The sequence below is a fragment of the Mycosarcoma maydis genome, chromosome 8, assembly GCF_000328475.2.
Source record: "Mycosarcoma maydis chromosome 8, whole genome shotgun sequence".
Lineage (NCBI taxonomy): Eukaryota > Fungi > Basidiomycota > Ustilaginomycetes > Ustilaginales > Mycosarcoma > Mycosarcoma maydis.
This window is the reverse complement of record NC_026485.1, coordinates 621,362-635,155: the sequence shown is the minus strand read 5'-3', so window position 1 is coordinate 635,155 and position 13,794 is coordinate 621,362. Positions and strand designations below refer to the sequence as shown.

Here is a 13,794-nt window from a genome sequence, read left to right as displayed (position 1 = left end):
CTTCTCTTGCACATCTTCTCTCGCAAGGTCGTTAGCACAGTTTCGCTTTCTTCTTTCTGACTTGCTAGTCTCAGATTTGCCTACGCTGCCGACAAATATCTGTGCACGTCAGGCTCTCTCGCTCCTCTCGTCGATTACTGCCATCGGCGCTTACCCAAGCCTTTCCAGCCTTGCATTACCCTGTTACTGGGCCTTTTATCCCCCTCATAAGGCTTCGACCCGACCCACGCAAAACGCCATCTTTCGACAACGTCTCTGAAAGAGACCCTGTTCTTATACTTTTTTTTCCACGCCCTAATCTTCCAAATTGTATCCCCGCTACCAACCAACATCTCGCACTGCACGGCAATGTCAGCATCAGGACCAGCGCCAGGCCAGTCCGAAGCCGCTTGGAAGCAGCAGATTACCTCAAGGCTTTCCAAAGATGAGCGTCCTCAGACCGAAGATGTGCTCAACACAAAAGGCAACGAGTTCGAAGATTACTTTCTCAAACGTGAACTCCTTATGGGCATCTTTGAAGCCGGTTTCGAGCGCCCCTCCCCCATCCAAGAAGAGGCCATCCCGATCGCACTCACCGGTCGCGATATCCTGGCGCGTGCCAAGAACGGTACGGGCAAGACAGCTGCCTATGTCATCCCTTCGCTCGAAAAGCTCAACACCAAGAAGAACAAAATTCAGGCCGTCCTTCTGGTGCCCACCCGTGAGCTTGCTCTCCAAACAAGTCAAGTCGCAAAGACGCTCGGAAAGCACCTCGGCGTCGAAGTCATGGTCACCACCGGAGGTACCACGCTTCGCGACGATATTCTCCGTCTCGGACAGACGGTTCACCTGCTTGTTGGTACTCCCGGTCGAATCCTCGACCTGGCCGGCAAGGGCGTCGCCGATCTCAGTCAATGTACCACTTTCGTCATGGATGAAGCCGATAAGCTCCTGTCACCCGAATTCACCCCAGTCATGGAGCAGCTGCTCAGCTTTCTCCCCAAGGAGAGGCAAGTCATGCTCTTCTCGGCCACGTTCCCACTCATCGTCAAGGATTTCAAGGACCGCAACATGGTCAAGCCCTACGAGATCAACCTCATGGACGAGCTCACGCTGCGCGGTGTTACACAGTACTATGCCTTTGTCGAAGAAAGACAGAAAGTGCATTGTCTGAACACTCTCTTCTCCAAGCTCCAGATCAACCAGTCGATTATCTTTTGCAACTCGACCAACCGTGTCGAATTGCTAGCCAAGAAGATCACCGAGCTTGGCTATAGCTGCTTCTACTCGCACGCAAAGATGCTCCAAGCGCACCGAAACAGAGTCTTCCACGATTTCCGCAACGGTGCCTGCCGTAACCTGGTCTGCTCCGACTTGCTTACCCGAGGTATCGACATCCAGGCCGTCAACGTGGTTATCAACTTTGATTTCCCCAAGAACGCCGAAACCTATCTTCACCGAATCGGTCGTTCCGGCCGTTTCGGCCACCTCGGTCTCGCCATCAACCTCATCACGTACGAAGATCGATTCAATCTCTACCGCATCGAGCAGGAGCTGGGTACCGAGATCCAGCCCATTCCCAGCAACATTGACAAGAGGTTGTATGTTGCGCCTTCGCTCATTCAGGAGGCTGAGGGCAACAACCAGAATGGCAACAAGCAGGAGGGAAGGCCAGTGATTCCGCCAGGTCAGCAGGCCATGCATGCGGCTGCTATTCCGCTGAATCAAAACTTTACTAACACCGTCCCGCACAGGCACCGGAGTGGAGGCGGCGGTGGTCGGGGTGGAGGAGGAGGAGGGCGGGGCGGGCCGCACGGTGGTGTACCTGCGCAATAGTCAATGTCGTCTATCCATTGACCCGATCTAGCACAGCGCAACACGCTAGATCGTCGCCTCGGCTTTCTGTATCCTACTTGAGCGCCCGCTTCACTTCGGTTCGTGGATCAGCGTCCTAGTGAGTCGCAGAAGTCGACTTTCTTGGCATTTGCCATTCATAGACGAGCGTCACGAGCTGTATGTCCTTTTGCCTCTCATCGCTTGCTCTTTCTCCGCAGTGCTCGCCCGCTTTTGCTGTTGCCTGCACGGTACACAGCATCAGCTTGAGCTAGCCGCAAGTTCCACTTCACCCTGCCATGTCTCACTTTGTCCTCCGTCATCGATCTGCACACAACACTCCCTCTCCAGATCGAACGCCTTCCGTACCCCGTCTTCCGTACCCTACTTTAACGCCATCCACTATCACATAGCCTGAACCGCCCTCGCACGTCCTACACGCATCACTCTCTTCACTCTTATCATCCATCATCATCATCCATCACTCTCATCATCCATCACTCTCATCATCCATCACTCTCATCATCCATCATCACTCTCATCATCCATCACTCTCATCATCCATCATCACCCTCATCATCCATCATCACTCTCATCATCCATCATCACTCTCATCATCCATCACTCTCATCATCCATCATCTAACTCCTCCTCTTGCTCATGTGACCGTGCTATATGTGGTGCTGAGGTGTGTTGTGACATGCTAAGTTTGGATGAAGTTGCCGTTTTGGTGTGCGAAGATGTGGGTATATAGGTAGATGTGGTGAGATCTAATTGGGGCTGTGGAGTTGCGGCGATGCATGATAGGCACGGGTGTTGCCTGTAGAGCGAGATTGACTTGCAGCTGCAGACTTGTAGATGTAGCTTTGTGTTGAAAGGCGTCTGTTGAGGTTGATTGGCAGAATGCTATGGTTCGAGCGTATACGTATTCTTCTCGAGCTGTTTCGCATCAAGGATTCAAGAACGATTGCGCTTGATCAGCTTTTGAACATGCAAGGTGAATGTTGGAAAGAAAGTGTCGGTACGGGTGAATCGGGGCTTACCTCTACTTCAAGTTCAGCTCGTAGCCAGTCGATGCGATCCGGGGAGATGAGCAGATGCGTTTCATCGAGGTCCATGATGATGAACCGATTGCGTTCGTCCAATGATAGGATGAGCTGCTTCACTGCTGCATCGCTGTCGTGTTATAGAATGCAACAAGGTGGAATCAAGACATGTTTCAGTGCTTTGGCTGAGACGCGCGAGATGCTGTTGGAAGCAGAAGGCACTTACCAGGTCAAGAGCATACCTTTGTAGGCCTTCATCTTGCCGCACGAGACAGCGTCGATGCACTGCGCACAACAGCGTCGAGTCTTGCAGACAACTGCCACAGGAGTGTGTATCACAGCTAACTGAGAGCACAGCTTACTGCCCACATCAACAGCAATCGAAAGCAGGTTGCAAGTCGACGATGACCGTAATGGTGGACGGCTGTGAGGTTGAGTTTCGAGTTTGTCCTCACGCCTGTGCCTCCACTCCACGCTCACGACTCGTCAGAATCACGAATGTGTTTGGCGGTATAACATACCCTAAAAACCCATCGTGCATCTCTCTGCAATGGGTGTCCCTCGCACACTCCCCTGCTTTGCATCCAATGTCGAGATAGATTAGCAATCCACATAGCGAGTGTGTGTATCTGAGAAGCGTAGGTCTGAGCCAGCTTCGCGGGCCAAGTATGAACATTCATAGCCATTCAATCGTGAATGAGAATAGTCGTGAGTGAATCGTGAATCGTGAATGTTGATCGGTCTGGGTCGGAAAGTTGCTTGTTGGCTCTCACGAATCGTGAGTTTCAGTCAGAGTAACTTAATTTATTGGAAATCCAGAGTTGATCTAAATCACAAATATACCGTTTAAAAGGAAGCACGAAAAAGCGCACACAAAATACTGTACAGCACTGTGACTGCAACATAGCCCCACAGTCGCAGCCCCGCCATCGTGAATCGTCGATTCAGACGATTTCTGTTGGCGTCGAGCCTCTCTCACCACGACTGGAAGTAAAGTTGGTACGTCTCTCCTAGATGCTCAAGGGGCGTCACGCATGGGACGATGGCTGGTGTAGGACTGTGCATGGGAGGAGGTGGCGAATGTTCAAGTACAGCAAACTGCGTAATCGTGAATAGAAAATAGAAGATCTTCGCGCTTGCAGCTTCCGTCCTAAGGTTGTTCGTGGGTTTGTCGAGTGGATTCTGCTCTTCTAGTTCGCGAGCGGTGCAGCAAGGGTCGCCACTGGTCAAGGTACCGGGCAGGAATGCTGAAGAGCAACGGGTCGAGAAGGGGTGTACATTTTGCAACCCCATTTGAGAACGTGAGATGGTCTTGATTCGAAGCTAGGTAGCCGATGTTTGTTGTACTGGATGTTGTACTGGATGCGTGCTTTGAACTCCTCAAAGGAAAGGGTACAGTAGTGTGCTGGGTTGTCCTGTTGGTCCAGATGAGTTCAGCCTGGAGCTAGACATCGCAGGTAGCAACGTCGGGCTCCTCGACGTGCGAGGACCCGTTTGTTGATGCTTTGCGTAGTCCATCGTATTGTGAGCCTGTCAATTCGTCCGAGTGCCAATCATACACCAGAGACGAAAGGCGCAAGGCTGAGCTGAGCCGAGCTGAGTCACAGGGGGCTTGCGTGTTTTTACTATGGTGGTAGGAGGTCCAAGCTCCCCAGACGAAGTGCCTGGAAGTCGTTGAGCTGAGTCACTGGGGACTCAGGCGTGATGCCTGGAAGTCGTTCCCCAGGCATGTGGGCAGTACGTGGCCCAGCCAGATGGCGACGAGGTGGGAAGTATATATACCGTACATCAGGCGTGAGGGGGTATCAATATCGACACCCCAAAACATACCATCGCTTTCCTCGTTCTGGAGGTCACCAACGTTGCTGTCTCGACGTGATTTGCATACCAGACAGCTCGAGTAATCCAGCTTTCTCCGTCGCATGTCGCCACGCCGGTACCTCTTGGTTGGGTCTTGGGTCGAAGCTGTCTCGGTGGTCTGAATAGCTAACCAGCTCGTTCTTCTTGGGTTGGGAAGGTCCATGGTGGTCGCAAGGCCGTCCTGAACTCGAAGGGGTCGGAAGGGTTTGGGACCGCAGCGCGGGGAGGGTTGGCGAGGGTTCGACTACAGCACAATTTTGCAATGAATCTTCTTCGCCCTTGCAGCTTCGGTCCCAAGGTCGGTCGTGGTTCTTTCGAATCGATCTCGTTGTTTCTTTCGAAGTGGCGACCAGCACAAGGCGGCGCAGGCCAATGGACAGGACAGGCCTGATCAACATCGCTGTCGCCACCTCCAGAGGCCGAGACGACGTTTTTCCTCGCGAGAGGGGACACCCCAACTTCTCGAAATCGCAACTCCACAACGGCTCAGTCGATCCTCGCCCAAAAAGGGTTGAGGGGTACCCCTCATCGTCGGCAATCGTATGTCGGGCTCCTTGACGTCGTCGGCAAAAAATTGACGTCGTCACCGTCAATCCCCCGCCAAAAATTCGACGCCTGTGAGATTCGAACTCACGCCCTCAAAGAGGATATCCTTCCCTTCGATAAACGAAATGCTTAATAGCAGGGATACGTGTTAACCACTCCACCAAAGCGTCCTTAGATGGAAGTTGGTTATCAACAGAAGTATATAATTTGTCGAACCAGTTGTATAGTGACTTCATCACTGACATTTGAATTAGGAATCGTGAATGGCTCTGGATGGAAAAGATGCATCGGAGTTGCAATTTGGCCTGACGGCGTACAACATCCATGGAAGCATTCGCGATTCGCGATCCATGATTGATTGCGGCGCTCGAGCACATTCACATTCTGGTCACACGAGTCGCTTCGCGATTGATTGCGGCGTTCGAGTACATTCACATTCTGGTCGCACGAGTCGCTCCAATGAGTTTGTACAGGCTGAGTATGAATTGCATCGATCTCTTTATCGAGCATGCTGGTCGACGTGAAGCAAAGGCAATTGTTACTTACCGTTACTATTCACGACTCGTGACTGATGGTCCAGAATTCACGAATCCCAATCAAATTCTTTGTGCTTGCTACGAGAAGCAAGCGGCAGTGACGAGTGTGTGCATCACAGTCAAGTAACTGTAGTTTCACGTTACGTTCACTTAACTAACTTAACGTAACTAAGGAAGTTAACTAGTTATGCTGTGATGTATGGCTTCGTGCTTGGCTGCGTGCGTGTGGAGGTGAGAGGTTCGATTTATTCACAATTCGTGATTCTGGCGAAGAGTTGTTGTTGTCCACGGTCCTGCTGTACATTTCACGATTCACGATTGTGATTCTCACCATCATCATCGCCGAACCACGTTGCTTCGAGCTTCTTTCCCGTTCACGTTTTCATTCACATGGCTGTCATTTGAAGCTTTGGTGCTAGAGCGCCTTCTACTCAACATCTGCACAGTCTCTGCACCAGAATCGACGGTGCAACGGTACCCATCCGCCAAGATGATCGACGTCGAACAGATGCCCTTTGACCTCTACACATATACCCGCTCAGCTGTGGCAGCAGCAGCTACAGCGACGTCAACAGCTGCAGCAGCCGTCATCAACGACACTATCGACTGGAATCATGGCAATCCTCACGCAGGCGGCGGCAACAATGGCTCAGACGACAATCCTGCCATTCCCCTCCCTAATCAACGAGCGTTCGAAGGCCCATGGTTTTCGCAGCAGCTATCGCTATCCATCTTTATCGGCCTCGCTTCCTTCTTTATCTTTGTCTTTGTGCGCCGCCGCAATGCCGCCCTCTTTGCACCACGCACCAAGCTAAAGGGCTTCTCTCCGCTCGACGACGGTCACGATGTTGGTTATTTTGGGTGGATCATGCCGACACTCAAAACTGAAGAGATGCGCATCTTGCAGACAGTCGGCATGGACGCTGCGATCCTGCTCAGCTTCCTAAAAATGGGCTTCTGGCTCTTTTTCAGCCTCAGCTGTTGGAGCATCCTCGTGCTTATGCCCGTCAACTACTGGCAGAACGGTGTGTTGGACGGTGTAAGCCCGGCAGAGGATAGAGACAACGCCACCGATCCGTTCAGCGCTCGAGACACCGTCACCGGAGTCTGGACACAGCTCATCTTTAACTCGCTCAAGAACAAGCACGAGGCCCCAGAGGAGCCACTGCCTCAGTTGCCGCTCCCAGCCAAGCCTGCACAGGCACAGCTCTACCACGCAACTCATCTCCTCTCCACCTATCTCTTCACCATTCTTGCCATGCGCGCCATTTGGATCAACTACCAGCGCTTCGTCCGCTCGCGTCAGCTCTATATCCTCGAGATTGTGGAATCCATTCCTGCGCGCACGGTCGAGATTCGCGACCTTCCCGCTCATCTGCGCGACGAAAAGGCGCTTGCAGAATATTTCGAGAACATGGACATGCCCGTCGAGTCTACCGCCGTGGTTCGCAATACCGAAGGTCTCTCGAGATTGCTCAAGTTGCGATCTAATGCGCTCCAACAGCTCGAGAAAATTTGGGTGCGCTGGCTCGGCAATCCAACCGATGCTGATGGCTACGACCCTGAAAAAATCATGCTTCTTGCTGCAGGTGCCAACCACGACGATCTGCTGTCTTCCCATGACTCCGATGACCTGGTTAGGATCAGTGTTGATGATGGTGATCGCTCGCAGGCGAGACCGAGAGACGATCATGAACACAGCCATCTGCTAGGCGGCAATGCATCCAACACCGTCTTCACGGGAGCAGACACCATTCGCACTCACCACCCACGTCCTACCATGCGTAAGCAGTGGTGGAATCCGTTCAGCGAAAAGGTCGACGCAATCGACGAGCTGACTCGCCAGTTTCACGCTGTCGATCGTGCGGTACGACGTCGACGAAAGACGGGCCGCTTTCCTGGTGGCAACGTTGGATTCGTCACTTTTCAGAGCGCTGCCAGTGCTCAGATTGCATCGCAGACGGTCCACTACCCGATGCCCGCTTACTGTGCAACCTCGATGGCTCAGGAACCTAGAGACATCATCTGGTCCAACATTGATCTCTCGAACAATGACCGCAGGGTGCGCCAAGTGCTCGTCTCGATCTTCATGGTGGCTGTGCTCGTGTTTTACATTCCACCACTCGTCTTTCTTGCCAGCTTTGTCTCACCCGGTGCCATCAAAAAGTACGCGCCTTGGCTGGACAGGCTTCTCGATACGGACCAGAGGCTGCGAGCGTTGGTGCAGAACAATTTGCCATCGCTCGTTGTGATCGGTTTCAACGCCTTACTACCGCTCGTATTGGAGTACTCTTCGTACCTGCAGGGCCTGAAAGCGAGAAGTTTGGTCGAATACAGTCTGCTGAAAAAGTACTATCTTTTCCTCATGGTTTCAGTGGTATTTATCTTTTTGATCGCTACCACGGCCTGGGGAGTTCTACAGGAGCTCGCCGAGAATCCGATGCGAGTGATCGACAAGCTCGCAGCGTCGTTGCCCAAAGCACGCTTCTTTTCGCTCTCGTACGTCATCTTGCAAGGCATCGCGCTTCAACCTCTGCAGTTGTTGCAACTGCCCACGCTGATCCTGCGCGCTTTTTACCGGGTGTTTCTTACGCGCACACCGCGTGAGTTTGCCGAACTCAACGCACCGCCTACTCTTGCTATGGGCAACGTCTACCCACAAGCTCTGCTGATCTTTACGCTGTGCATCCTCTACTCGATCGTCTCGCCGCTGATCGTGATCTTCGGCACGGTCTACTTTGGCATCGCGTATGTGGTCAACAAGTACAAGTTGCTCTACGTCTTCTACAAGCCGTACGAGTCGCAGGGGCAGGCATGGCCGATTTCGGCATCTCGATGCATCTGGGCGCTGGTACTCTTCCACATTTTCCAATTTTCGCTGTTCAGCGTTAGGAAGGAATTGTGGATGAGTACGGGACTGTTGCCGTTGATTGTGTTTACATTTTGGTTCAACGGTCATTTGGAGACGACGTTCGGACCGTTGACGGAGCACGTCAACTTGAGCAGTGTGGTGGAAGTGTTGAAGGAGAGAGAGGTGGATCCTCGACTTGCCGAGTTGGCGCAAAACGGACCTCCTGGAGTGGTGCGAGCTGAAGTGGGAGTGGGGCAGGGTGTGGTGAGTACGGATACGTCTGCTGCTAATGCTGTCGGTGGGAATGGAGGTCGATCAGGGACTGTGACACCGAGTAGCAGTCGAAGCAAGCAACTGCTGTCGCTCGATCCGAGCCACAAGATCGATCCGGCGTTTACCAAGCTAGCGCTAGCTCGGTACAGTCCGGATGAAGAGGACGAGACGCTGTTTGTGGCGCAACGTGATACCAAGACGGACTATCGGGAGCCACCAGGAGCCGGATATTACCCAGGAGTGCTCAACACGGGACGCAGGCGATACGGGCATCCTGCGATCACGGGGATTCTACCGGAGCTATGGTTGCCTATTCCGAAGCAGAGGATGGAGCAAGGCGGGCCAGATGTGACTGAAGCGGATGATTTGGAGTCAGCGACGGGGGTGGCTAGTGCTACAACGAGCGCGTTGGGTGCGCCTCGACTTGGGTTGTCCAACGATGCAGCTTCAGCGACAAGGTTAATTCGCACTCGCGCGCTCAGCAAAGCCGAACCGCTGATTTTGTCGTTACGCAAACGCAAGTCTTCGCTCATGACGCGCGCAACATCACGGACGACTTGTTCGGCGCAGCGACCACCAACAGCGGATTCGAGAAACGATGGCACCAGTATCGACCGCGACCGCGACCGCGACGCGCCGAGCGATGATCGAGATCCCGATCTAGGCGTTTGGTCAGACGGCGTCTCGGGTCCACAGGGTAGCAGCTCTTCGGCTGCTCTCGGTGAGGCGTTGAGTGGCGCCTACGCTGTAGCTCCCGCGCGTCAGCATATACGCAACGGCATTGACACGCACGATGCAGACGATGGCGAGGACGAGGGCGTGTATATTCATAGATCCGCTACGCGCAAAGGCGCTCCTCCCACAGGTACGCGTTCTGGCGTCCGTTCAGCAGCACACACCGCAGCATATCACGACTGATATCCGTTCGTATAATCATCAGCTCCAAGGACAACGCACGACTCACAAGACTTCATGAAGAACCATAATGTGTCATTGAGCAAACGTGATATATGAACAACCATAATATGTCGTTGAGCAAACGTGATATTAATACAGAAGCAATACAGAAGCAGAAGTCGAGACGGCGGTAATGGTGGCAACGTTGGTCACCGACCGTATTTTGAATGGGTCCGACGAGTTCTTTTTGAAGCAACTAGTCGCGGGAAAGCTGGCGGCATGTTTCTCCGAGCGAGAGCGGGCGCGAGCGCGAGCGCGAGAATCGTATAGGAAGAATGGTGGATGGACTCGGCGAGCTGCAAGAGCGTGTTGACGGTGAAAACACGAAAACTAGAAGAGCCAAGCGATGAATTTGCCCCAGACAGTGGTAGGAATCTTCTCTGGAGGTTCGTCGTCTCTGCTCAATCTGCCGGAGTCGAGGTCGACCTCAGTGAGTTTGACGAGCTTTGTCTTGTGCCAAAGCTTCCAGCCGATCCAGGGGACGAAGAAGACCGGGATGCCGAGATAGCTCGACAGGAACCCGCTGGCGCTGAAGTTCCCGGTCAGAAAAACGCTCCAGCCAGAGAAAAGAATCACTATTGCGCACACGATAATGCTAAACCAACTCGCGTACGGTTGCAAGCGCGCGCGGTACGGGAGCTCTGAGCGATCATAGCCTTGCAAAGCGTGCGCTTTGCGGAATCGAAGGTACGAGTAACAGCACGTAGCCCACGCGAACAGGCCAGCCACAGCCGAGAGCGCAGAGAGCCAGGAGAAGACGGTTCCTCCTCCCGAAGAGATGCCCAGGTAGGAAAGCGCACCGACGAGCCAAGAGAGGAGCACGGCGACATACGGGATACCTCGGCGATCAACCCGGTTAAACACAGCGGGCGCTTGTCGGTCCAGTGACAGCGCATACAGCGTTCGGCTCGCAACGTAGACGTACGAAGAACCTGCTGAAAAAGCTGAAATCAGCACAACCGCGTTAAATATGTGGGGAAGAACGCGTACGCCAGCATTGTTCATGGCCACGATCCAAGGGGAAGCTCCCGTGTACGAGCCCTCGCTCTTGAGACCGGGGTCGTTGTATGGCACAATCAGGCCCATGATGGCAATGCCGAGGATATAGAAGAATAGGATGCGGTAGAGAACTCGCTTAGCAGCCTTTGGGATCTGAGTCGTGGGATTCTTGGCCTCTCCTGCAGCAAGAACCACCGTTTCGGTACCCACGTAGGTAAAGGCAGCATTTAAGAAGGAACTGAAGAAGCCAAGGAATCTGCCTTCGGCACCTTGAATGCCATTATACTGGTTGAAAGCACCAGGGTCCTTCCAGTACCTGAAACCGAGTCGATCGTGCTTGGGTCCGCCGCCGAGGTCGATGACGAGACCAAAGATGATCAGCATGATGAAGGCGAGCAGCTTGATGGTGGAGGTGACCACTTCCGACTCGCCGTAGATGTTGACACCGGCAAAGTTGAGCAGGGCACCGACGACCATCATGATCGAGATCCAAGCGGCGATGTTGATATCGGCGTTCCAGTAGCCAATGACGGCAGATGCAGCCGAGAGTTCCGACGCCCAACCGATGGCGTAGCACCACCAGTAATTCCATCCAAGCGCCATACCGAGCGAGGGATCAACGAAGCGGCTTGCAAAATGCATGAAAGATCCACTGACAGGGAGGTACGACGACATTTCGGCGAGACCCTCCATGACACCAAAGATGGTCATACCCGTGATGATGTAGGCGAGCAGAACTCCGACGGGACCGGCGTTGGCAAGCGCGATACCGGAACCGACAAACAGACCAGTGCCGATCCCACCACCGATACCGATCATCTGGATGTGGCGCGAGCTGAGCTTTCGCGAGACAGCCCCGACACCAGCCTGACCGACAGGCACTTCAAACGGTGAAGCATTGCTGCGAGACTTGGCGTCATTGCCCTCGTGGACCGAAGTGGTCTTGGATGCATCGGCGTCGGTATCGGGAGCTGCAACAGGGTAGGTCTTGGACACAGTGGCGATGCCCTCGTTCTCGAACGACTGCTTGGGGGAGGACATGATGAAAAGCTCTCCTCCTGACAGAACAATTGTCTGACAGATCCGCGCAGAATTTCAGAGAAAAGAGTAGAAGGAGGTCGGGATAGGTGGTAGTAGTAAGCTTGGCCGCGAAGAATACGCTTGGTTATATCTCGATTCGGGTAGTGCGCAATCCTGGGCTCTCCAGTAGCATGCAAGTGTGGCCGAATGAGACTTGCGCTGGGGCGAGACTGTCGTAGCGACAAGAGTATGAAACCACACGGGAGCTCCGACTCCCTCCACGCCAATGTCACATATCCCTTGATTCGTCGGGAAAGGCGAGCGAGAGAGAAGGAAGGGAAAAAAAAAAAAAAGAAAAGAGGTTGGTGAACCATGGCGCCATTTGGTGCATGAAAGCAAGACTTATTCTTACAGGGTCGAATCATGTACAGTATCTGTGCATTTAGAGAGGGCATTCATGGGCGATCCACCATCACGCATGCGCTTTCGTTGTGTTCGTTGATGCAAGCAATCACGACATTTCCGCCCAATAGGACGAACCCAACGTGAACGAGCCACAAGGCGTTGTTGGATGTGTGAGCCCTGGCACCTCTCTCTCTTTCAATCATCATTCGTGATTCGTGATTTTATTATTGTTATTTTTTTCTTTCCAATTTTTGATTTTTTCTTTGGCCTGGCGAACCAGGCAAGTTCGGACGCCGATCCGAACCACGTTACACGAAGGTGATGGCGCCACTCTTGTAGTGGTGACTGTCCTGCGGTTCGGTACAAGAGCGAGAAAAAACTATTGCTTCTTGGTTGTGGCCCTACCGAGACTCGGAAGCATGTCCACGACGGTCCTGTTGTTGGGATGTTCCTGATTCGATGAAAGCTAATTCTGCTCCTCGCTTACCATCATGTCCAAGTGCGGTTTGCTTGCATCGAATCGTGAATGGCGTGACCGAACGAAGTGGGCGACGCGCGACGTCGCCGCTTTGCTGTAGATCAGATTCGACTGATAACCGACAACCGGCAAGACCGACTGAAACACGAAACGCACCATAGAGCGTCACTTGTGATTATCGTCCCTGTCAAAAGCCTCAACCGAGCTTGAAAACTTGCTCAGCAGAGACAGAAATCGTGAATTGTGAATCATGGAGCGTGAATCCAAACCCTCCCTTCTGTAATTTTCGCTTCCCGCCCCTAGAACAAAGACAAAAACTTTGGTGCCGCCGCGGTTAATCTGTTTCCCCTCTTAATAAAAACTAACCTAACTCAGCGCCGATCCTTGACCACGCGACGTCAACCGCAAATGTATCGGGCTTCTCTCAACCCGATCTCGTTTGTTCACTGAATATCACTCAAATCACGCAAGTCAGCTCCACATTCACGATTTACGATTCACACACTCACGACTCCTTTCATAGTCGTAAAGAATGTCATCATCTTACGGTTGAGTTTTACGCCACAACTGAAAATCAAGCGGTAGTTGCTGAAAGATGCGCTCCGACGGAACAAGGTGCTGGAGAGCAGACAGGCCGGTCTAACAGGCTGGAACATAATAAGGGTCAGATAAGCAGACCTGGCTTGATCGGATCCGAATAAATAATGCTCGCAACTACGGCAATGTTCCCGATCTATTTCAATCGCACCTGTACCTAGATGCACCTTACTTCTCTTCCTCCATGTTGTCAATTTAAGTATATCTGTTTATAAAGAAGCAGACTGGTACTCCCGACAACGTCCCATTATCTGCACCTATTTTCCTCAGTAGTAAGTCTTTACGAGATCATGACGAGGACTGCGATGTGGATTGCGTTTGCAGAAAATTACCGAAATTGCTGAGATGATACAAGTGCAAGATGAATGCGCAAAGAAAGAACGTAGCGAGTAACGGCCAAACGTGTGTGTGTGT

At 52.8% G+C, this 13,794-nt stretch overlaps 5 protein-coding genes and 1 non-coding gene across 6 annotated transcripts; 2 read left to right on the top strand and 4 right to left on the bottom strand.

Moving 5' to 3' along the window:
- Positions 1-348: 348 nt before the first annotated feature.
- UMAG_10655 (putative DExD/H-box ATP-dependent RNA helicase DHH1) lies at positions 349-1,815 on the top strand (the record flags this gene model as incomplete). The annotated part of the gene is made up of 1 exon (XM_011391504.1): positions 349-1,815. One exon carries the CDS (start codon positions 349-351, stop codon positions 1,813-1,815), a length of 1,467 nt encoding a protein of 488 aa, XP_011389806.1.
- Positions 1,816-2,718: 903 nt separating this feature from the next.
- Positions 2,719-3,116, bottom strand: UMAG_10654 (uncharacterized protein; the record flags this gene model as incomplete). Its single annotated transcript, XM_011391503.1, has 3 exons — positions 2,719-2,751; positions 2,856-2,988; positions 3,085-3,116. 3 exons carry the CDS (start codon positions 3,114-3,116, stop codon positions 2,719-2,721), a joined length of 198 nt encoding a protein of 65 aa, XP_011389805.1.
- A 1,186-nt stretch (positions 3,117-4,302) lies between these two features.
- Positions 4,303-5,116, bottom strand: UMAG_03327 (uncharacterized protein; the record flags this gene model as incomplete). Its single annotated transcript, XM_011391423.1, has 3 exons — positions 4,303-4,483; positions 4,689-4,704; positions 4,747-5,116. The coding sequence occupies 3 exons, from the start codon at positions 5,114-5,116 to the stop codon at positions 4,303-4,305; spliced, it is 567 nt and encodes a 188-aa protein (XP_011389725.1).
- A 211-nt stretch (positions 5,117-5,327) lies between these two features.
- UMAG_16059 lies at positions 5,328-5,434 on the bottom strand. Its single transcript has 2 exons — positions 5,398-5,434; positions 5,328-5,372 (listed from the first exon to the last, which is right to left on the bottom strand). It is a non-coding gene; the product is annotated as a tRNA-Ser (tRNA).
- Positions 5,435-6,290: 856 nt separating this feature from the next.
- UMAG_10653 (uncharacterized protein) lies at positions 6,291-9,842 on the top strand (the record flags this gene model as incomplete). Its single annotated transcript, XM_011391502.1, has 1 exon — positions 6,291-9,842. One exon carries the CDS (start codon positions 6,291-6,293, stop codon positions 9,840-9,842), a length of 3,552 nt encoding a protein of 1,183 aa, XP_011389804.1.
- A 369-nt stretch (positions 9,843-10,211) lies between these two features.
- UMAG_03325 (putative general amino acid permease) lies at positions 10,212-11,921 on the bottom strand (the record flags this gene model as incomplete). The annotated part of the gene is made up of 1 exon (XM_011391422.1): positions 10,212-11,921. One exon carries the CDS (start codon positions 11,919-11,921, stop codon positions 10,212-10,214), a length of 1,710 nt encoding a protein of 569 aa, XP_011389724.1.
- Between the last annotated feature and the right edge of the window lie 1,873 nt (positions 11,922-13,794).